The 24008-nt window shown below is 49.8% G+C and overlaps 2 protein-coding genes across 2 annotated transcripts in view; one reads left to right on the top strand and one right to left on the bottom strand.

Annotated features, from left to right (window-relative positions):
- AATF (apoptosis antagonizing transcription factor) overlaps positions 1-24008 on the top strand; it is a 370250-nt gene that overhangs the window by 195111 nt on the left and 151131 nt on the right. The gene's annotated exons all lie outside the window — the stretch shown is intronic.
- The window catches only part of LOC106994020 (uncharacterized), a 31393-nt gene continuing 27872 nt past the window's right edge, over positions 20488-24008 (bottom strand). Inside the window, exons 4-5 of the mRNA XM_077971039.1 lie at positions 23005-23229; positions 20488-21023 (exon numbers count right to left, since the gene is read on the bottom strand). Of these exons, the coding sequence (XP_077827165.1) occupies positions 23111-23229 (119 nt within the window). The 3' untranslated portion in view covers positions 20488-21023; positions 23005-23110. The remainder of the gene's footprint in view (positions 21024-23004; positions 23230-24008) is intronic.

The following is a 24008-nucleotide window of genomic DNA, read 5'->3' as shown; positions in this document are numbered from 1 at the left end:
TGGGAGGCAGAGGCTGCAGTGAGCAGAGATCAAGCCACTGCACTACATCACAGGTGACAAATTGAGACTTTGTCTCGAAAGAAAGAAAAAGAAAAAAAAGAAGAAGGAAAGAAAGAGGAAAAAAGAAAAGAAAGAGAAAAAAGAAAGAAAAGAAAGAGAAAGCAAGAAAAAAGAAAGAAGAGAAAAGAGAAGGAAGGAAGGAGAAAGAGAAAGAGAGAGAGAAATAAAGAAGAGGAAACTGAGGCTGGCAAGTGGCGAAGCCCAGAATTCAAACTCATGACTCCAAAGACTGTGCACTTTCCAATATGGTTTCCAACTTCAACTGATGAACAGAGACTTTAGTTGAAGTCACTGGGGGAGGTTGAAGGGGGTGATGGATGCAGGTTTGTATCAGTGTTCAAATATGAAGACTGAAGAGAATTGGGGTCTTCACATAGGGATCGATGGTAGGAAGGAAAAGAAAAACAGAGATCCCAACCATTAGCACAAAACTGACACATAGTAGCTATAGGAAACGAATGATTGGTGGAATGAATGAACCGAAGCCCTAAAATAAAAATCAGCATCCTTGTTCCTGGTTGGGTGGACGATAATACCCAGATAGAGAGAGGAATAAATCAATGTCCCAATGTGGGATCAATGTCCCAATCCAGAGTTGGACAGGAAAGGGAGTTCCAGTGTAGAAATCAATAACCCAGTGAAGATTTGGTTGAGGTCATCAGCATCTCATGTGGGGATCAATGTCCCAATAGAGAATTGGTTGAGAGGAATTGATGCCCACCACCATAGGGATGGGTAAGAAAGTCAACATCCCAAAGTAGACATCAATGCCCCAATTCAGAGTTGGTTAGGAAAATCGATGTTCCAATGTGGGGAGCACTGTCCCAATATTGGGATCGATGGCAGTCAATGATATACAAAAGTGGTGGTAGCAGTGTTCCAATGTGATATCAATGATAGCCAAAGTCCCACTATAGAGATGGATGGGAGTTCATGTCCCAGTGAGACACCAGCTTGCCAATATGAAGGTCAATAGGACACCTATCTGTGACTTCTAGGCTTCCCTTGGAGCTTTTCTACTATTTGCTCTAAAGGAGTCACAGTTCCCAGGGTCCCTACTCTGGCTCAGTCCTCTACTGTAGAAAATTTGGGCATCTGCCCCAACACACCCCAGCCTGGTTATCCACAGTAGTTCCTCTTGGAGTTCCCCTTGGACTTCTGTAGCCCATCTCCAGAGACAGCTTGCAAATGAGTCCAAAAGATCCCAGCAGCCTGGAAGAGGCTACTTACTTTCCAGGGATTATTTCCTGCAGGGAGACCAGGCCTCTAGCTCCTCCAGACTCAGCCCGAACCAGTAGCAAGTGAGATACAGTCACAACCAGTCACATTCTCACCCCTTGGCTTGATACATCTAAAAACCAGTTATCCATGTTACTTAACATTGCATCTGTCATTTGAGCAATTGCTTTCCCACATTTTACAGTTGAGAAAAGCAAGGCCCAGAAGAGTAAGTAGGTGGCCGCAGAGAAGTGGCAGAGATGAAACTAGCAGCCTGATCCCCACCTGCCAGTTCAGCCCTTTTCCAGCTGATCTAGGTTGATGTGGCAGAACACACCCCCGCCCCCAACCTAAGTGGGTTCTGGGAGTGCATCGCGCAGTTTAGGCAGACAGGTTCAAAGGATCTCCCCGCAAACCTTCACTTTCTTGAATCTTTCCCATCACCGCTCAAATGTCCCAAAGTTGGGAGACAGGGAAAAGGCCCCTGTTGCTCTCCGGGGTTGGCAATGGAGTTGAGGGGTGAGATGACTAAAGCCTCCCAGCTTCAGCTGCCCCAGGGGCTTAAGGGGAGGGTGTGATTTTTCCCTTGCTCAGACAAAGGCTGGGGCTGTGGCATCTGTCACCGACTCTTGTGTCTTGCAGCTGCTCTGACAGTCAGACCCAAGGCAGGTGCCAGTTTGGGGAGGGAGGGGCATGAGCGCCCTCGACATGCACTCAAACTCCACTTCTTCCCCTCACCCTCACGTGTAAATGCAGTGTCTCCTGCCGCCCTTCCCCACCCCAACAAGCCCACCTTGTCCCTCCAAGACCTAGGGTTTGAGGGATAAGACCCGCATTCCCCATGGCTCTACTACCCCTTCCCCAAGCACTTGTCCTGCCAAGTTCTGCTGCCATCGCCCTTGGGCACCTTTGCCCAGCTCCTCCAAGGAGGAGCTGGGGAGAGGGGCTGTCTGGCAGGAGATAGGGGACCCTTGTGCCTGATGGGATGTCTGTTTCCTCAAGCTTCTCTTCTGGGACCAGAGAGTTTTCTTCAGGCCTCCTGAGAGGCTGGATCCTCCAGTTCTTCACCCTTGGAAGGGGAGAGGCGAGGTATACAAACTCACGGAGATGAGCAGACACTGCTGCAAGGGGAGAGAGAGAGCCTGGGGTATTGTCAGACTAGGTGCGTGTGTGAGAGAACATGAGAACACATCCCCCCACACTCAGGGATATTCATGCACATTTTTGCAGACACACATGCGTACATGTGCACGCGTGCACACACGCACTCTCCTGAAGCCGTGTGACAAGTTGGAAAAGTGTTTCAAATACCCAATCAGAACTCTGTGTTCTCCATCTTTTCAAAAATATTTATTTATTCACGTATTTATTAAAATCACATTACAACAACCCCATCCCCACTTTCTTTTTAATGTGTAAAGAAAAGCTTAAGGCAAAAAAAAGTTTAATTAAAAAGAAATGTAAAGTTGTCATTTAAAAAGAAAAAAGAAAATGTCTAAGGCAGCCGAGACTCCTCCATTTAGGTGACGAATTGTAAAATCTATGATCTTCCATGTATTTTCCTTTTAATTCTACAAGCAGGGAGAATTTGGCCAGTGCAGCAGTGGAGCCAGGCAGAGGAAGATGGGGGTGGTGGTGAGAATGTCCCTATGAAGAAGATGATACAGGGGAAAAAGAATATTTCTGTGCAAGCTGCTTGGTGGGAAAAAATGTAAATTTTATACAAAGATGCTCCCAAGCCCCCTCCCCAGTGCAAACCTCTAGACTTCTTGCTCCCACTCCCAACCTCCCAGCCACCTCCCTCTTCTCCTCCCTGCCTGTCCCAGGCCTCTTCTTCCCTCCCTCCCTTGCAGCCCCCGCCCCTCCCCAGGGCCCCCTCCTCAGATGCAATCCCTCTGCTGTAATTTCTGGGGGAATTGCTTCATCTCGGGTGCAGATATATTTGTGTCAAGGTGCAGCTGCACAGATAGCCTTCCTCTATGCATAGTAAGAGGGTTTCAGAGAGAGAGGTTGTGCCCAGAGCAAGGCCTTATCAGAGCAAGCTGCCTGCCATTTATCTGATTCCCCATCAAATAGGAAAACGGGCCTCAGGCTGCTGCTTCCACTTTCCTTGGGAAAGCCATGGGGGGAATGATAATTTACTCCAATCTTTTTGTTTCCAGCGCTCACCTTCAGCCTGACACAGCCCCTCCACCACTCCCCGCTTCCAGCAACGCCAGCCTGGGGGTACAAGGTTGAGCCCCAGCTCCCAAGGGCCCACCCCAGGGACACCCCCAGAAATGCCCTTGCTGGTTGAGTGGACCTTCATAATGGATTGGCACGAGCTGGAGAAGATCCCCTTTGGCATCAGGGAGTGAGAAAGGAGGCAGAGACCCGGTGGGGAGCTGGGGAGGCTTGGCCTGGCTGCAGGGGGCCTGGCTTCCTTCCCAGCCCCCACACATATGCAGATCCCCCACGAACTCTCATTGTGTGTGTGTATGTGTGAGTGCTCACGCGCCCAGATGCACATGCAGTCCTTGTATGAGGACCTGTCGATACCTTTATCTGTGTGTCTGTCCATCTGTCTGTCTGTCTGTGTCTGAGGAGGAGATGAATGGGGGACTGAGGGCGGTTTCTGTTCTATGTCACAGACTCTGACCCCTCATCTCAGTTCACAATCCCAACAGCCATGAACAAGACCAAGACAGGATGACAGGGACTGTCTGAAAGGGAATGAGCAGTGGGCAAGGGAGGGGTCCCAGCCAGGCCTGGCGGTGGGTCGTCTTGCGTCACCCTCCCTGGTGAAGGCTGCTCCAGGGAGCAGCAGGCAGCCCATCTGGTGCAGGAGCTGCAGAGAGGTGGGCAGCGGGGAGAGGGCTGCTCCCCACAGGCCAGCCATAAATCACAGTTATGTGGCCAGGGGGCAGGGGGCAGCCGTAGCAGCACACGCAGGACGAGGCAGAGAGGCCAGGGTCAGGTGCAGCTGTAAATTGTCACCTAAATGCTTCCAAGTGAAGGCTAATCAGAGCACGGTGACAGAACACACCCGGCCCCACCCTGCCCCAGTGGGCACACTCATGTCTGTGCAAGCACAGACACACTCACAGATACAAAAGCACATCAGGGCGTGTTCTGCGTATAAAGCTGCACACGCAAAGGTGTCACACCCATACCAGGATACACAAAGACACACATGCTTGCTACTACCATGTGTGCATGTGTTCAGACACATACTCCCAGGCAGCCCTGTACCCATCGTGTTCACTCAGACCCAAGGACACAGATCTACCTAACGCCCCTGGGTGGATGCGCCCATGCACAGGTGGGCATGGAGAGTGGAGAGCAGACACTGTCCGATGCCCAGGGCTAGTATGATCTGGAGGTCAAATCCCCCACCGGGAAGATGCAGGAATGAAAAGAGATAGACGTGCTGAGTGGAACTGGGCCACCCCAGCCCTGGAACCCCGGTGACTATGCTCTCCTCCCAACCTCTCCCTGGCTGGGCCTTCATGCCATTCACTAGCCTTTCTCTAGAAGGTCATTCCTCAAATGTGAAGAGTTCACACTGCACCCATGCTGGAGTAAGATGGAGTTTGGTCTCTCCCTGCACCCATGCTGGAGTAAGATGGAGTTTGGTCTCTCCCTGCACCCATGCTGGAGTAAGATGGAGTTTGGTCTCTCCCTGCACCCATGCTGGAGTAAGATGGAGTTTGGTCTCTCCCATGCTGGAGTAAGGCTCTTTAACTCATTCACTGCCATCTACTAGGCGTTGTGCCAGGCTCTGGCAATAGAATGCCCCACCCTCAAATGTAAAACCTAGCAGAGACAAATGAGCAGATGCTTACAGCACATGGAGATCCTTGCTGCAAGCGAGGTTAGCCCAGGGCAGTGAGGACATGGCAGAGGGGGACAAGAAAGGCATTCTGGAGGAAACTATGCCCAAGCTGAGGCCTGACACGTGGGAATCAGCCAGGTGGAGAAGCAGAGTGAAAGAGGGAAGTGCCCAACCCTCCCAGAGAATGTCCATGGCAGCAGGTAAGGAAGGCAGGTGATAGGACGGCCCTTGGCATGTGCTGAGGCACCCCACAAGGTATCCACCTCTGAGCCTTGAAATCAGCAGTGAGACTGCTATACTCCCTTACCTGGACCCCTCAGGGGACACCCAACTTGCATCTCCTAGGGCTTCCCTGGCTACTCTTGTACCCTGTTCTCCATGCAGAGGCAACCTGACCAGAGGGAGAACTGATAGCTGGACCCAGCCTCCAGCAGATGGCATCATCATTGGTCAATGGAACAAGGATGAGGAGCCCTGAGGGGCACTGAGAACAAAAGCACCAAGCCTCCTTCGCCAGCCCTCTTCTCTCAGCCCTCTTCTCTCAGCCCTCTTCTCTCAGCCCTCTTCTCTCAGGCTTCCTGGAAATCCGCAGATTCAGCGAAGTCTTCTCTGATTCATTCTCCACGCAGAGGCTTTCCAAAGGTGCTCAGGGTAGCTCTGTGAATTCCATGGAGCGTCTGGGATTGAGGGTGATGAGGATGGGTTGAAAAGCAGGACTCTGGGACCCCAGCCTCAGTTCTGCCCTTCATCTTCTTGCTTTAGTGGGCTTCCTAACAGGACTGCATTTGAACAAAAGACTCAGTGTGAGAAAAGCGTCAACCCATAGGACAAAGTCCAAAGGCAGCTTGGCATTCAGCAACCCCCAAACTTCACCCTCTCTGCCCTTATTCCTGTGACTCAGCCCAGGGGTCTCTCCACAGCCCTCAACACTCCCCTGCTCCCTCATCCCGCCAGCCCTCCCATACACACCTGTCCCCTTATCCCTCCCACCCCCGCCCTACCCTGACCCTCTCACCAAGCCAAACTCCAACTCTGCATTTTCATTTCCAAACACTCCTTGAGTACTTGCAACATACACGCACTACATCTTGTGAGTCTCCTCCAGAGAAGTCTGGGAGATGTAGCTTCATTTTACAAATGAGAAAACTGAGGCTCGAGAGTTGAAATGATCTGCTCAAGGTCACTGTGACCTTAGGAAAGCTGCAGGAAAGCTCATTCGGGGCCTGACCGAAGCCTCCAGGCACAGAATTGACCCCCCTCTCTTCCCTCCCACCCAGAATGACCATGGAGCAGGGGCTCTCCTCTCCTCATTCTTGCACCAAGGCTTAGAAGAAGGCACAGGTTTCTGGGAGTCAGTGGTCAGAGATGAGAAAGAGGAAGAAGAGGACCCAGGCATCCTCAGGAGCAGAGTAGGGGCAGGGAGCCATGCCATGGACCAGACGGCCCCAGGGGAAGGGGTGCCGGTGGGTCACATGTTCACAGAGTGAGGCCTGGCCTGGCCACCATGGCCATTGACATCTTCAGGTGTGAGTGTCCTTTTTTTTTTTTTTTTTTTGAGATGGAGTCTCGCTCTGTCGCCCAGGCTGGAGTGCCGTAGCCACATCTCAGCTCACTGCAAGCTCCGCCTCCTGGGTTCACACCGTTCTCCTGCCTCAGCCTCCCAAGTAGCTGGGACTACAGGTGCCCGCCACCTCGCCCGGCTAGTTTTTTGTATTTTTTAGTAGAGACGGGGTTTCACCGTGTTAGCCAGGATGGTCTCGATCTCCTGACCTCGTGATCCGCCCGTCTCGGTCTCCCAAAGTGCTGGGATTACAGGCTTGAGCCACTGCGCCCGGCCTTTTTTTCTTTTTTTAGACAGAGTCTCACTCTATTGCCCAGGCTGGAGTGCAGTGGTGCGATCTTGGCTCACTGCAACCTCCACTTCCCAGGTTCAAGTGATTCTCCTGCCTCAGCCTCCTGAGTAGCTAGGATTACAGGCGCATACCACCATGCCCAGCCAATATTTGTATTTTTAGTAGAGACAGGGTTTTGCCATGTTAGCCAGGCTGGTCTCGAACTCCTGACCTCTGGTGATCCACCCACCTCGGCCTCCCAAAGTGCTGGAATTACAGGCGTGAGCCACCGGGCTCAGCCATGTGTCCTGTCTCTCTTAAGGGGGTGGCTCCTTCCGGTCAGGTAGAACAAGAGAGAAGAGAGCAGAGGCTCAGGCTCTCAGGCATGCTTCTGAAACTTTTGGAGCCCCGGTTTTCTCATCTCCTCAATGGTACGAGTAATATTAAATAGCATCTGTCCAGGATTGTTGAGAGAACTCAGTGTGACTGTGCCAGGAGCCCGTGCAGTGCAGGCTCTCCACACATGCCGTGGCTTCCTCCTGCCCTGAAGCATGAGGGTGGGCTACATACTTGTTAATTGATGGATATGCCTGGGTTGAGGACATTACATCTTGAGGTAGCTGGAACTGCAAAGGGCCTCTGCTCTGCGCTTGGCCTGCACATGACATGGTGTGAGCAAGGAGTCCTTTTTTCTTCTTCCCCTACCCATTGCCTGTCCTCTCTTGCCCTGGGGAAGGACCAGCCCTCACAGAGCTTAAACAGATAAAGAACATGGAGCAGCCCCTTCCCAGCCGGTTCAGGGGTTTTTCTCCTAGGTAGGGCTGCCCTCGACCCACAGCCCAGCCCAGCCTCACAGAGGCCTCTGATCCCCCTCACGGATCACTGTAAATGGGCCCAGTGCTTTCCATCTCCACTGCAGACAACAGCCTGATACAAATTGGCAGGCAAAGGAGGGGACAGTCGATATAGATTAGAAGGAAGGACCTCCCCTGGCCTGGAGCCTGGGGCCCCCATTGATCAGCATATTCACCGAGGAAGCCAGCTTGGCCAGCGGCCAGTGGGCACCCAGGTAGGGGCCATGGCCTCAGTCCACCACCTTACCCCGGCAAAGGGTCCTGAAGAACCGGAGACCCCCGAGTGCACTTTGTAGAGGGGGAAACAAAAAATCAAGGAGAGATGGGGGAGAAGCAAGCAGGCAACCCAGCCTGAGCCCTAGCCCCAACCAACCCCGCACCTCCAGCAGAGCCAGTTTTTCTTGGTGTTGAGAAAATGGTCAGCAGCTTGTCACAGTTCAGTGAGTCTAAACAGCCCTCTGGAAATGTTATTGAATTTCAGTCCCAATGCAGAGATACCCATATACATGCCTGCCTCTCCTCCCGCCCCTTCCTGAAACACAAACAGTTCTCTCATGGCTGCATACACGCCATGCAATCCAATTCTGTTCAAGAGCATTTGTTGAGTACCCCTGTGTGCTAGGCACTGCAACTATAGACAGCTTCATGCCCTAAGGAATATACATCTAAGAGAAAAGACTAACGTGGCAAGAGATCATCATAGGGCTGGGGGAAAGGTGCACCTACAGAAGTACAAGCAATGTGTAGGGGAAGGAGCGATCAGCTCGGGTTGGGGATGGCACTCTTCAGATGTCTCAGCAGCGTTTCTAAGGATGAACAGGAGTTTGCCAGGTAAACATAGTGACACATGGATTGTTATCTTCTTGCTTCCCACCAACATCTGGCCACACACGGAGCTGTCCTCCCTTTGCTGTCTTTCCCTTCATCCCCGACTATTCTCTATTCAATCTTCAAGGCTCACCTTAAAGAACTATCTCTCCTCAGAGACAGCTATGGCCCCCCTAATTAGAGGTAACCATAGCATCCTACATCTTCCATTTCCTAACTCTAACACACTTGTATTTGCTTGTTTGCTCCATGAGGGCAAGGACTATATTGTACCGCACCTGGGACAGTGCCTGACATATTTCAAGAGCTCGCTGATTGGTTGATTTGCTGGCTGGCTGGTTGGTTGGTTGGTTGGTTGGGTGGATGGATGAATGGATGGATGGATGGATGGATGGACGGACGGATGGACAGACGGAGGGATGGATGGATGGATGGATGGATGGATGGATGGATGGATGGACGGATGGATGGATGGATGCATGGATGGATGGATGGGTGGATGCATGGATGGATGCATGGATGGATGGGTGGGTGGACGCTTTGTTCAAGAAGCTAAAGTAAAAGAAATTAGGACTGCAGAGATATATAGAGTACAAGGGAGTGGGATAACAGTGGTAGAATCATGGGAGATGAAACTGAAGAGTCTGCCAGGGGTGGGATTGTGGAAGGTCCTGTAGCCATGCCTAGTACACATTGACATACAAAGTGAATCCTAGAACCTTAGCAGTATATTCTGGAGATAATAGCATCTTTGAAGGGATAGAAAAGAGATGATACCTTTCCTCCCCATCATAAGGGTCACAGCCAACATTTCTATAACAAAAACCAAGTTAATAAGAGAAAAGCGTTAAATGTATTTAAGAAAAGTTTTATGTGACACAGGAGCCTTCAGAAATGAAAAACCAAAGCTTCAGAAAAAACTGTCTATTTATATGTTTAGGTTCAATGAAGAATGGACAGCCATATAGAAATGTGATTAGACAGAAAAGATATGACCTAACAGGAATAGACTGAGTGGGGGAGCCCAGCAAGGCCTGTCTGTTCAGATTCTTCTTGGCCTCTCTGCGTAGCATTCCTCCCTCCCTGGTATAGGGCAGGGCCCCTTCTGGAATGAGGGTCTTATGACCTACTATCAGACAAGATAGGTCAGAGAATTTCTTTATGGCCAACTCCTACACAGAAAGGCGGGGGAGGGGGAGAGCAATATTTCTAGTTTCCATGACCCGTCTTGGAGAAGAGGAATTCTAGTTTCCATGGCCTGCCCTGGGGGAGAAAAGGGAGCAGGAGAAAAAAGGCCAGGAGAAGGTCAGAGAGAGACTTTGTTTCTGAGGTCCCACCAATGTCCTCCAGTTCAAAGTACTCAGCATGCCAAAGCGCCAAACTGTAGGGTATCATTTTCTAATCCCCAATACCTTCATTTTACAAATGAGGAAGCTGAGGTCCAGAGAAGTGGGGCTTGCTACAAATCTGCCAGAGGGCAGAAGCAATGGCTCTGCTGAGATTATACCCCTGGGCTTGGGCTCCTGGTCCATGGGCACACTCAGCTTCCTATATCCCCGGAGGGATTAGAAGTGATAAGATATGCCCTTACTTTTCATGGGCCTCCTAGGTTGGGCCTTCCTCTCTGGATATACTGCCAAAGGCCATGTGCTCTGCTCCCATGCACATAGCACCTGTATCCATCAGAGCAAGCGACTGAAACCCAACTTAATCTAGTTTCATCCAAAAGGGGAGAATTGGCCTGTGTAACTGGGAAAGGCAGGTGCAGCTGACTTCAGGTGCAGCTGGATCCAGGCACTCAAACAATATTGCCAAATCTTACAATTCTGTGTCTGTCTCTGTGTTGGCTACATCCTCTCCTCCTGATGGACTTCCTTCATCTGGGGTAAGAAGGATGGGCGAGGACAGATGGCATGACCTCATGGAACTGGTAAGGTAGAGAGAGGGAAAACTTGCCTCTGTATGTACAATCCCAGCTAAATCTTCCAGTGGCTCCAGTTCAGGTTCAGTCCCTGTGGTTAGAAAAATGGGGCACTATGATTGGGCAATCCTAAATTTCTGGATCTCGTGTCTGTGTTAGAGGCCAGGAGAGGGCATGGCACAGTGATTGACAGCTCATCCATTGAAATGGAAAGAGAGGACAATTGCTTCTCAGCCTTTTGGCTAAGATCAAGTGAAAGGAGAGGACATTATTTCAAAGGGAAGGGGTGCTGTTCAGAGCAAGGGAGGGATGCTGAGCAGTCAAAAATGACAGATGGCCACAGCAGTCCTATTCCAGTGCTGGATAACAGGCTAGCACCTGGATGAGTCCTTGAATATAATAATAATAATAATAGGCTGGGCATGGTGGCTCACACCTGTAATCCCAGCACTTTGGGAGGCCAAGGCGGGCAGATCACCTGAGATGTTCAAGACCAGCCTGGCCAACATGGTGAAACTCCATCTCTACAAAAGTTAGATGGGCGTGGTGGCACTTGCCTGTAATCCCAGCTACTCGGGAGGCTGAGGCAGGAGAATTGCTTGAACTCAGGAGGCGTAGGTTGCAGTGAACTGCGATAGCACCACTGCACTCCAGCCTGGGTGACAGAGCAAGACTCCATCTCAATAATAATAATAATAATAATAATAATAGCTTTTAGAGTATCTTATGCAAGTACTCTGCATACATTGTCTTATTTAATCTCATTTAAATTTGGAGTGAGCAGGTTTGAGTCCCAGCTCTGCCATTTATCAGACGCTGGGCTTGTCACTGAAACCTTTTGAACCTGTTTCCAATCTGTAAAATGGGAAGAATACAGCCCGTCTTCCTGGAGATGTAGGGAGGGTTCCCTGGCAACTGTGAAAGGATACACAACGTTAGGAGTAGGAAAGGCTCCCGGTAATGCTTGCTCACTGATCCCGGGTGCAGACATGGAACCAGGAGACACTTTGAGCAAACCAAAAGGCGTTCAGGCCAAAGAAGCGATGGGCTGACTTCCAGCCCAATTCCCTGGGAGCCCTGGGCTGGGTGGGGCCCTCCTGGCCTGGCCACTCTCCACACAGGTAAGAAGGGTGGAAAGAGGAGTTAATGGATCACAGGGCTGGGCAGGAAGAGAGGATTTTTCATTTTAAAATGTTCTGAAATAATTCATATTTGCTTTGCGGGATGGTGTTGTGCGCTGTCAGCTCTGTAATAACTTTCAGGCCTTTATTTATTGTTTTGCCTTAATGATTTCATGTTGCTCCAGTGTCGAGAATTCTCAGTGTCTTGTAACACATAATGTCAGAGAAGACTCAGGCCATGGCAGGCATGGAGGGAGGGGGTCATGCTCCCCCACAGACCCCACTGGTCTCCAGGAGATGGCAGAGCCTAGAGCAGAAAGTGGAGGCTGTCAACCTCTGTGCAAAGTTCTCTGCGAGCGCCAATTCTCAACAATACCCTAGGGAGCTGGTACTATTATCCCATTTTATAGAAGTGAAAACTGAGCCTTGAAACAATCACAAGACTCGTCGTCTGATCTTGTGTGACCAAGCCAGGATTTAAACACAGGCCTGTTGGTGGGTCTTCAACTTTGGCACATATAGAAATTACCTAGAGAGGGCCAGGCGCGGTGGCTCACGCCTGTAATCTCAGCACTTTGGGAGGCCGAAGCAGGTGGATCACAAGGTCAGGAGTTCAAGACCAGCCTGGCCAATATGGAGAAACTCCGTCTCTACTAAAAATACAAAAATTAGCCAGGTGTGGTGGCAGGCACCTGTAGTCCCAGTTACACGGAAGGCTGAGACAGGAGAACCACTTGAACCCAGGAGGCGGAGGTTGCAGTAAGCCGAGATCCTGCCACTGAAGGGATTCCACTCCTGGGTGACAGAGCAAGATAAAGGAAGAAAGAAAGAGAGAAAGAAAGAGAGAGAGAGAGAAAGAGAAAGAAAGGAAGGAAGGAAGGAAGGAAGGAAGGAAGGAAGGAAGGAAGGAAGGAAGGAAGGAAGGAAGGAATCACCTAGAGAGAATCTGAAATACGGGTCCCTAGGACCCAACTGCGGAAATGGAATTCAGTAGGTCTAGGATGGGGGCTGAAGCTCTGCATTTAATAAGGTGCCCAGATGAGTCAGAGCCATAGGAACTCAGCTGGTGGCTGGGACCACACTAGTCACATAATCAGAGGGACCCAGTTCCTCAAGAATTATGGTCCCAGGACTGGCCCATTTCTCTCACAAATGTCCCATCAGCTACTCCTGTTCCTCTGCCATTCTCCATCCTGTATCTCCGAGGACTTGAACTGCCCCCCACCCACAGACCTCTAGCCCCTTCTGTGAAGCTGGGAAAGGAAGGGGAGGGGAGGGGAGGAAGGGGAGGCTTTCTTGGTTGCCATGGTGATTCTCCACCTCCCAGTCTGTGGGGGGAGGCAGCTTCATTGTGAGCCTCCAGCCAAGGCCTGGAGGGCAGCAAGCTGTCCTGGGCTGGGAAGATGCAGAGGGGTGGGAAGAGGACTCTAGTCACTGGGGAGAGGGGAACGGGGAAGATGGGCTGGGGAACAAGGAGGAGGACCCTCGGCCCAGGGCAGCCGGAGCAGAGAGCCAGCCTCTCCAGATGCTGGGGCTGCCAGCCTTCAGCCCAGGGGGCGGAGAGGGGTGTTTGCAGGAGCTGAGGCTGACAGGGCCTGATGCTCCCTGAGCCCAGAGCTGGCAGAAGACCCGGGGCAGGTGGTGGCAGAGATGCAGGGACCGGTGAGACAGCTAGAGAGGCTGGCGCAGGGCAGAGTCAGAGCCACGAGGGCTGGGGAAGACCAGGGCTCAGAAAGCAAAGGAGAGATAAAGAAAAATAAAACAAAGCAAGAGAACCCCTCAAGGACCCCAGGCCATGGCCCACTCCCACCCCCAGCGGGGCCAGAGCTGGCACAGCCTGGGGTCCCAGCCTGCTGGGCTGGGCTGGCAAACCGGATGGCACAGGCTGCGGCAGAGGCAGATGGAGCAAGGAGGGGCCTGACCCATGGCCCGCTGGGGAATGGCTGGGATTGTCTGTTCTTTGGAGCCCTCCCACTGTCCCCCAAACCTCCTGCCTCTGGGAGCATGCTGGGGAAACAGGGAGAAAAAAAGAAGCAACATTTCGGAGCCAGCGTCTCCACCTCCTCCTGCTCCATGTTGGCCTTCTTTCCCTGCCAGTGGCACGTGCTGCCTGCTCCCAACATGGCTCTGGCAAAGACCAGGACATTGTTGGGGGGCTGGAGAGTGATGTAGGGGAGAGGGAGAGAGGAGGGAAAGAGGCTGGGAGGCGACAACTCAGAGGGGAGGAAGAGGAAGGAAAGGAGAGCCCTCCAGATGGCAGAGGCCATCCCTCTCCACCAGTATTTTTGAAGCAAGCACTTACTTGGTACCAGGCCCCACTGAGTAGTTCATGTGTATTCACGCTCACTCCTTCCAACAGCCCTATTTCATAGGTGCTGTTGTTCTAATCCCCATTTCATAGGTGAGAAACTGAGGCAGAAAGGGGTTGAGTGACCTGCCCAAGCGACAAGCTGGGAATCAGCAGGAAGAGGGTCTGAACCTAGGAGAGGTTCAGAGGTTGCTCTCTGAGCCACCACACTCTCCTGTCCTTCACGCCCCTCACCCACATGTTGAGTATTTCAGTATTTTTTTTCTTCTTACCCATCTTTCCTCAGCGTTTCTCCAGCCAGCCTTTACTCCTTCTGGTGGCGTGTCCCAGTTTGCCTGGGCCTCCAGGCCAGCACCAGGACACGAATGGCCGGGAGCAAACACATCACATGTGTGGACGTATGGACACACGGACACACATGCACGACTGCTGTGGAGTCCACCAACATGTGAATGTATGTACACATCTGTACAGAACAGGTGCGCACACCCGTGTCTGTGTACGTGCACACGGGTCCATTCGCGCATGTGAGGCCATCATTCATACCACACCCTGGGTGGGTCTTGAGTTCTCACCCACAGAGCATTAACTGTGGCAAAATAATCCCAAACAATGGTTGAGCCAAAAAAAATCTGTTTGGCTTTGTACTAAAGTGCTGCTTGGCATATGGGGTTTTTGGCAATACATTTACCTTTCTAGGTTTAGCTTGGGCTGATGTGGCTTCCTGCATGTCAACCTCTGAGAACCTGCCAGATGCCAGGCCCTCGGCAAGGCACCACCCAGACAGTCTCTCCACGCCTCATGGCAGCCACGAGGCAGGGCTTGCCATCCCCGTCTTACAGAACCCTGAGACTGAGCGAGTTCCCGTTTGCACACTCACAGGAGAGTGAGGATTCGAACCCCAGGGCAGCTCAAGGGTCGGTAAAGCTTGAGTGCCTGCAGGTGGGTTGTGAGCCAGACATGTGACCTCCCAGGCGTGCCTCATCCGTCTGGAATGTGGCTGCCTCACCGTCTGGTCACGTCTGGGCCCCTCTTCTGCAGCCAGGCTGGTGGGTAGGCAGGGGCTGTGGTGGCTCACGCTGAGCTGCTCTACAGAAGGCCCCACACAGGGCCGGGTGCAGCGAGGTATGAAAAAGGCTTTTCCCCAGCGATGACGAACACGATAGTGATGGCTCAGACTACACAAAGAACAGACAGACCCATCACCACCACCTAGACACAGGCATATCCATTCCTTCAGTATTTCTCAAGCACCTACTATGTGCCTGGCATTTATTGAGCTCTGAGGACCATGCAAATAGGAATCAAGCTTGGACCCTGCCTTCCTTCCAATAGCTTAGGAGAACAGTGATCAGGTGTGGAAACAGCTTTCATTACAAGGCTGAAAAAACCTGAATGCTGTAAGAGAAATGCAGATGAAAAATGAGAGTCTATTTCCCACTGGCGACATCAAGGTAGCCCTCCTGGAGAAAGAGGCTCCTGATGGGTCTGGAAGAGCGGGTGATTTGATGCAGTAATGCAAGTGAAGGGGTTCTTGGTTTTCTAAAGAGCACAGTTCAAGACATAGGACAGGATATTGGTGGGTGGACATAGGGAAAGCAAGTAGCTCCATTTGTCTGTGGCAAAACTGTGTGAAGGGAGTGGTGGGAAGTAGGTTAGGGTCAGATGACAAGATCTTGAGATGCTGGACTAAGAGTTTGGGTTTTATAGATAAGAGGGAGCCATCAAAGATTGTTGAACAGGAGAAATCCTTGGTACCTGTTTTATTTAGTCCAGACTAATCTGCCGTTGTGAACAAAGTAATAGATTGGAAATATACATGCATGCACACATACATGACATGTACATCTTCAGAAATGTGCAGACGTGGCAGACCCAGTGGCTCACATCTATAATCCCAGCACTTCGGGAGGCCGAGGTGGGGGCATTGCTTGAGCCCAATTTGAGACCAGCCTAGGAACATGGGAGACCTTATCTCTACAAAAAATGAGGATCACTTGAGCCCAGGAGGTCAAGGCTGCAGTGAGCCATGATCGTGCCACTGCACTTCCACCTGGGTGACAGAGCAAGACCCTGCCTCAAAAAAAAAAACATGCACAGACACACGTGTACACGAATGTACACTTCAAAAGCAAAGGATTAATTCCTGAACCCAGCTATTTTAAAATTCTGAATTGTATTTGTTTATTTAAACAAGGCCGGGTGCGGTGCCTCATGTCTGTAATCCCAGCACTTTGGGAGGCCAACGCAGGCAGATCACCTGAGGCCAAGAGTTTGAGACCAGCTTGGCCAACATGGTAAAACCTTGTCTCTACTAAACATACAAAAATCAGCCAGGCATGGTGGTGTGAGTCCATAGTCCCAGCTACTTGGGAGGCTGAGGCAGGAGAATCACTTGAATCTAGGAGGCAGAGGTTGCAATGAGCCCAGATTGTGCCACTGCACTCCGGCCTGGGCGACAGAGGGAGACTCTGCCTCATAAATAAATAAATAAATGTAATACATTCACAGTGTCTAAAATCCAAACGAAATATAAGCAAATGGCCAGGTGTGGTGGCTCACACCTGTAATCCCAGCACTTTGGGAGGCCAAGGTGGGCAGATCACCTGAGGCCAAGAGTTCCAGACCAGCCTGGCCAACATGGCAAAACCCTGTCTCTACTAAAAACATAAAAAATTAGCTGGGCGTGGCAGTGGGAGCCTGTAATCACAGCTATGCGGAGGCTGAGGCAGGAGAATCGCTTGAACCTGGGAGGCAGAGGCTGCAGTGAGCCAAGATCATGCCATCGCACTCCAGCCTGGGCAACAAGAGCAAATCTCCGCCTCAAAAGAAAAAAAAAAAATAATATATATATATATATATATACACACACACACACATACATATATGCTGAAAAATTAAGCTATCTCTCACCCCATGTTCCAGGCCCCCAGTTCATTCTGTCTAAAAGCAAGTACAGTGGCCAGTTTGAGAGCTTCCTTCCAGAGACCTTCTGTGTTTAGACAAGCAAATACCCAGCTGCATTGTTATTACATACGTTTTTCTGCACCTTGGTTTTCTCATGTAATATACCTTGGAGATCCTTACACATCAGTACATGGAGGGTTATCCTGGTTTTTTTAACAGCAACATACTCCTCCATAATAATGGGACATTTGCATTATTTCTGCTCTTTTGCTCTTACTAAAATGTTGCAATGAAAAATCTTGAACATATGTAATTTTGCTTAGTCATTCATTCAGACATTTATTGAGCACCTACTACGTGCTGGGCAGCATTCCAGGTGCTGGAGATAGAACAGTAAACAAAACAGGCAGAAGTCCCTGCCCTCATGGAACATGACATCTATTGTGAACGTGTGAGTACATCTTCAGGATACATTCCTACAGGTGAAATAGCTGAATCAAAGCATCTGTGCATTTTTAAAATGTAGTAGATAAAGCCAAATCCCCATCCCGCCAAGACAGAGTCTATCAATTTACCCTTGCAATGTATGAAAGTGCCTATTTTCCCACACCTTTACCAACAAAATGCTATCAAATATTTTCATCTTTGCCAAGGTGACAGGTGAAAAACAACTGTGATTTTAATTTGCATTTCTCTTATGATGAGTGAGGTTAAGCATCTTCTCATCTATTTGAGAGCAATTTCAAGGCTGGGCATAGTGACTCATGTCTGTAATCTCTGCAATTTGGAAGGCAGAGGCGGAAGGATCGACGGAGCCCAGGAGTTAGAGACCAGCCTGAGCAACTTAGGGAGTCCCCATCTCTACAAAAAATAAATACAAAAATTAGCCGGGCGTGGTGGTGTGCGCCTGTAGTCGCCTCAGGAGGCTGATGCAGGAGAATCACTGGAGCCTGGGAGGACAAGGCTGCAGTTAGCCATGATCATGCCACTGTACTCCAACCTGGGAGACAGAGCAAGACTGTCTGAAACAAACAAAGCAATTTCAGGCCCTTTCCTGTCAACTTTCTGATATCCTTTGCTCATATTTTTACTAAATTGTGGATATTTTTCACACTGAGCTGTGGAATTTTTTTTTTTTAAATCCATTAAAGAAATTAGCTCTTTGCCTGTGGTATGAGTTGCAAATATTTTCCCCCTAGTTTGTCATTGGTTTTTGGACTTTGCATATGGTGTTTTTTTTTTGTTTTTTTTTTTTTTTTAAATGCAGACTTGTAAAATGTGAAATAAAATTTAAAAGAAATTCTGCTCATGCACTTTGCCTCCTTATGGTGAAAGGCTTGTTAGGATTGAAAGAGATAAAGGCCAGTGCAGTGGCTCACACCTGTAATCCCAGGACTTTGGGAGGCCAACGTGGGTGGATCATTTGAGGTCATGAGTTCGTGACCAGCCTGGCCAACATGGCGAAACTCTTCTACTAAAAATACAAAAATTAGCCAGGCATGGTGGCACGCTCCAGTAATCCCAGCTACTTGGGAGGCTGAGGCATGAGAATCACTTGAACCTGGGAGGCAGAGGTTGCAGTGAGCCCAGATTGTGCCACTGCACTCCAGCCTGGGCAACAGAGTGAGACTCGTTCTGAAAGAAAGAAAGAAAGAAAGAAAGAAAGAAAGAAAGAAAGAAAGAAAGAAAGAAAGAAAGAAAGAAAGAAAGAAAGAAAGAAAGAAAGAAAGAAAGAAAGGAGGGAGGGAGGGAGGGAGGGAGGGAGGGAGGGAGGGAGGGAGGGAGGGAGGAAGGAAGGAAGGAAGGAAGGAAGGAAGGAAGGAAGGAAGGAAGAAAAGAAAGAAAAAAGATATATAGATTCCAACAACATAATCCTGGGTTCCATTAACAAAAGCACATGTTCTGGCCAGTCACGGTGGCTCATACCTGTAATCCCAGCAATTTGGGAGGCTGAGGCGGGCAGATTTTCTGAGGTCAGGAGTTTGAGACCACTCTGGCCAACATGGTGAAACCTTGTCTCTACTAAAAATACAAAATTAGCTGGGCATAGTGATGCATGCCTATAGTCCCAGCTACTAGGGAGGCTGAGGCAGGATAATCGCTTGAACCCAGCAGGTGGAAGTTGTAGTGAGCCGAGATAGCGCCATTGCACTCCAGCCTGGGTGAGAAGAGTGAAACTCTGTCTCAGGTAAAAAAAAAAAAAAAAAAAAAAAAAACGCATTCTAGAAAAGGAAGGTGAGAGTCCTATCCTTTTCTGGTGCTCCATCTTAAGAGGGCTTTGGACAAAGAGGGGCAAACTCAGAGGAGGGTGACTGGGTTTTAAATCAGATCACATAAGGAATGGCCATAGAACTGGCATCTTTGAGCCTAGAGCAGATCGCTGTCTATGACTATCATCTGAGGCAATGGGACTAGCCTCATGATACAAAACCAGTCCATATGGTAGAGATCCTGGGAAGCCAAGAGTCTGACAATAGAGCTCTTTTCAAGGCAGAGCTGCCTGAAGGTGGATTAGCCTATTTTGTGAGGAAGTAGTTCATCACCAGAGATGCACAAACCAGAACTGGATGACCACCTCCCAAAGATGCTAAGGGTTAGGCCACATCCCTTTCAAAACTCCTTTCAATCCTGAGACCTCATCATTCTACAAGAATACAAGGAATAGGCCGGGCATGGTGGCTCACCCTTGTAATCCCAGCACTTCAGGAAGCTGAGGTGGGCGGATCTCGAGGTCAGGAGTTCAAGACCAGCCTGGCCAAAATGGTGAAACCCTGTCTCTACTAAAAATACAAAAATTAGCGGGGCATGGTGGCAGGTGCCTGTAGTCCCAGCTACTCGGGAGGCTGAGGCGGGAGAATGGCGTGAACCCAGGAGGTGGAGGTTGCAGTGAGCCAAGATTGCACCACTGCACCCCAGCATGGTTGACAGAGCGAGACTCCATCTCAAAAAAAAAAAAAAAAAAAGAATACAAGGAATATTAAAATTCCTAATTTCACAAATGAAGAAAAGGGGGAAACTGACATGCATTGAGCACCTACTTTTTCCTAGGCACTTCAGCATATGTGACTTGATTTTAAAGGATGAGAACCAGGAAGGTGGAGTGGTTCACCTAAGGCTGCACAGCAATGTAGAACTGGAACCCACATCCCCAGACTCCAACTCTAGAGCTCTCTCCACTGAACCTCCTGTCCCTGTTGAATAATTAAACATATGTTCATCGCATGTTTATTGCATACCTATTCTAAATGGACAGTAATGTGGACAAGAAAAGCACATTGTATGCAGGGTATTAGTAAAGTCACGGGGTCTGCTCTGCAGAAGGTCACTGCCTAGTGGGCAAATACAGGTGCCATCTCTGCATTGCTTGATTTAATGTAAATTGTGTTCCCTGGAGTTGTGCAATGTGGTAACCCCAGATAGACTGATAAGGAAATATGAGGCAATTTGGCAAGTGTTGTAATGAAATCACACACAAAGTGCCATGGGAATGCAGAAGGCATGATTAATTCTACCAGGGAAGTGAATCCAGGAAAGCTACACAAAGGAGGTGACACCCGAGCAGGGCCTTGAAGGGTATGTAAAAAAAAAAAAAAAAAAACAAAGGGCAGAAGAGAATAATATGTATATTCACACCACAAACATTTATTGAGCAGTTCCAGGTTTCCAGGGATAGATGAGTAATTCACTGTTGATAGAGGAGACAGACAAATCACCAATAAATTGCCATAGCGTATAAGTGTAACCGTGAAAACGGACTTCCCAGGCAAAAGTGGTGATAGCTCCTTCTGGAATAAAGTGAGGCATCTGGGAAAGCTCCTGGAGAAGTGATATCTGAGATTTTAGGAACAGAAATAAATATTTTGCAGACTGATGATAAGGCAGTTGGGAGAAAGGGAAAAGCATTTTCACCAGAGGGAATGGCATGTGCAAAGTTTGTGACTCTTGAAAGATGATTCACTCTGTCTTCAGGTGCCCAAAGCAGAGCTGAAAGGCTTGAGTGGAAACTGTTGGCATGGTGGCAGCCAAGCAGGAGGTGGAACTGACAGGTGTTTGGGCAGGACCCACCAGGTTTCCAGATGAGTGGGGAAACGACATTGGTGTGCATCAGGATTTAGGAGGCTTAGCAACCTTCGCTTCAAAGCCAAGCCCCAGATTGAGAGCTGGAAGAGAAAAGTGTGAGCTGTAAATCACCAGCTCCTCCCGCTGTGCCCAGTACTACAGAGCTAGGAGTCTCCACCAGCTCTCCAGTCCCACCGCTGCGACCCCGGCTAATCCAGCCTCCTGGCCCATCTGACACACACTTCCACTTAACATTTTGTTAGTGACTCTATAAACGAGCTCTCCCTGACCTTCAATCCCTGGCTAATTGCTGGTTTCATGTACAAGACTAGCTTAATTTTACGTGATAATTACCTGAGAGTGGTAATACATATGGCATTGCATGTTCAAAATGTCAGGCCTGGAAATCTACCAAGTGGCCATAGTCAGGGGCAAAGGGAGGAGGCAGCCAGGGTCCACGAGGAGAGACAAAAAATGCGGACACCCAATACAGACAGAACTCCAGAGAAGCAGGGTCCTGGTCTACAGCAGGACTCAGAATCCTCGGCTGGCACAGTACACCCAGGGGCACAGGCCAGAGGAGCGGCACGTGCCGCAGCCTCACGTGCACATGTGCCCATCTCTCGGAGAAACACCAGCCAGGTCAGGGGCATGGCTCATACACACTCTCAGTCACCCTTTCAACATGCGCTCACTGAGCCCCTACTATGTGCCAGGCAGCGTACAGGCGATTGCACTAATTTCAAACTTCCACCCCACCCAGGGAAAGTCGAAAGATATGGAGGGTATGTTTGGGTTGTTACAATTATTTGGGGGATGCTACAGCCACTGAATAAGCAAGGCCAGGAATGCTAAATGGCCCACACAGTCCCGTTCAACGAAGCATTGGCCTTCCTGTTGCTTGAGCCCAGGAGTTCAAGACCAGCCTGGGCGACTTGGTGAGACTCCATTTCTACAAATAATAATAATAATAGGAAACCAATTAGCCAGGCATAGTGGTGTGCACCTGTAGTCTCAGCTACTCAGGAGGCTGAATCAGGAGGATCCCCTTGAGTTCAAGAGGTCAAGGCTGCAGTGAGCTCTGTTCTTGCCACTGCACTCCAGCCTTGGCTACAGAGCAAGACCCTGTCTCAATTAAAAAAAAAATGGCCTCCCCAAATACCTGTGGTGGCCCCACTGTGAAACACTCTGTTGAAAACCATCACATCTAAGCCAGGACCCCAGCCCAGAAGAAACCAAGTGTGCTCTGCCCTATTGGAGATTACAACTGGGGAAGGAAGACAATGGCAAGGACTTGTGCTGCATGAGAGAGTAATGGAAGGGTACCCAGGAACATGTGACAGGTGAACTGACAGAGTCCAGAGTTCAGAAAAGACCTCCCTTTAAAAGTGCTGGCCGGGCACAGTGGCTCAAGCCTGTAATCCCCACACTTTGGGAGGCCAAGGGGGGTGGATCACGAGGTCAGGGAATTTGAGACCAGCCTGCCCAACATGGCAAAACCCTGTCTCTACTAAAAATACAAAAAATTAGCTGGGCATGGTGGTGGGAGCCTGTAATCCCAGCTACTCAGGAGGCTGAGGCAGGAGAATCACTCGAACCCGGGAGGTGGAGGTTGCAGTGAGCCAAGACTTCACCACTGCACTCCAGCCTGGGTGACAAAAGAGAAACTCCATCTCAAAAAAAAAAAGTGCCATTTCAGAACTAAGCTAGACACAAAAGGATTAACGTGGCAGAATTCCACTTCCATGAAGTACCAGAGGACTGAAATTCATGGAGGAAGAAGTAAAAAGGTGGTTGCCAGAAGCTGGGGGAGGAAAGATAGGGACTTATTGCTTAATGGGTACAGCGTTTCAATTCGGGATGATGAGAAAGCTCTGGAGATGGACATTGGTGATGGTTGCGTAACTTAACGCCACTGAACTGAACTCTTTAATATGGTGGAAAATGGTAAATTTTATGTTATGTGTATTCTACTACAATTTTAAAAAACAGTGTTTACAAATCTTAGTTGTGCGCCGCCGTCCCCTGTCAAAAAAGTGTCATTTCAGCTGCATTCTGAAGGAGGGGCAGGACACTACTCACCCATTCATTTGCTGCATGATAGTTGAACAGTACCTGTAAGGCACAGGTTTGGAAGAATTTCTGTCTTCTGCATCTCAAGTTGGATAAATAAAGCAAGATCTCTGCCTCATGGTGCTTCAGTCCAGCTAGCAAGAGAAGCACGTCTCTCTGGTACACAGAAGAATGAATCCAGAGGGGGGACCAACACAATGCGGTAGAAACACACCGAGGAGAAAGGCAGTGCATCTGGAGGATGCAGGGAATGAAAGCTCTTTGGAGAAGTGGCCACGACATGATCTTGAGAGGTGGAGGCACTTGTATAGGCTGAGATGGGGGACAAGCCAGCCCAGAAACTGCCTCTTTCCTGGATGGCCCCTGTCCCCAAGGCCATTTGGGGCAAAGGAGCTATTTACTATAGGAAGTGAAGACCCATTTTTCTCCCAGCACCTTTGGTGCCTAGAACAGCACTTGGCAAGAAAATAAGTGAATATGAGATGGTATCTGTTTGTAGTTCTAAAAGCAGCACATGTCGCACACCTGCAGAGGGACAGCTCAGGTTCATTTTTCCCTCATCACTCCAGGGGACAGGGCAAGGCAGGGAAGTTCTAGAGCCCTGTGGTGGTGAGGCAGGGGGGTATGGGCAAAGAAGGAGAAAGGGTGCTCCTGGTCTCCTGGGGGGACCCTTCTGTGGGAAGCCCATGTGCATACACACTCAGAGGCACACAGGTCACAGGATCAGGCAAGAGGTACAGTCCCCAGATGAAGGCAAATTCTAAAAACCCCTTTAGCCTCCTCACCCATGGAACTGTGGACTCCTAAGCTGTGTTGGAGTAAATTACTTGCTTAATGAGATTTCAATTAACAAAAACAAATTAAAATCACTTTGGTAATTAAGCTGCTGTGAACCTCGCCAGTAGCTCTCCCTCAGACCTCAGATTTCCGTGGGGGAGGAGCTGGGAACGGGGGTCCACTTGGACTCAGGCAGCAGTGCTGCTGGGACCTAGGCAGGGCAGGGAGTTCCCGCC

Source organism: Macaca mulatta, chromosome 16 (assembly GCF_049350105.2).
Source record: "Macaca mulatta isolate MMU2019108-1 chromosome 16, T2T-MMU8v2.0, whole genome shotgun sequence".
NCBI lineage: Eukaryota > Metazoa > Chordata > Mammalia > Primates > Cercopithecidae > Macaca > Macaca mulatta.
Note: the sequence above shows the minus strand (reverse complement) of the source record. Positions and strands in the feature narration are given on the sequence as shown.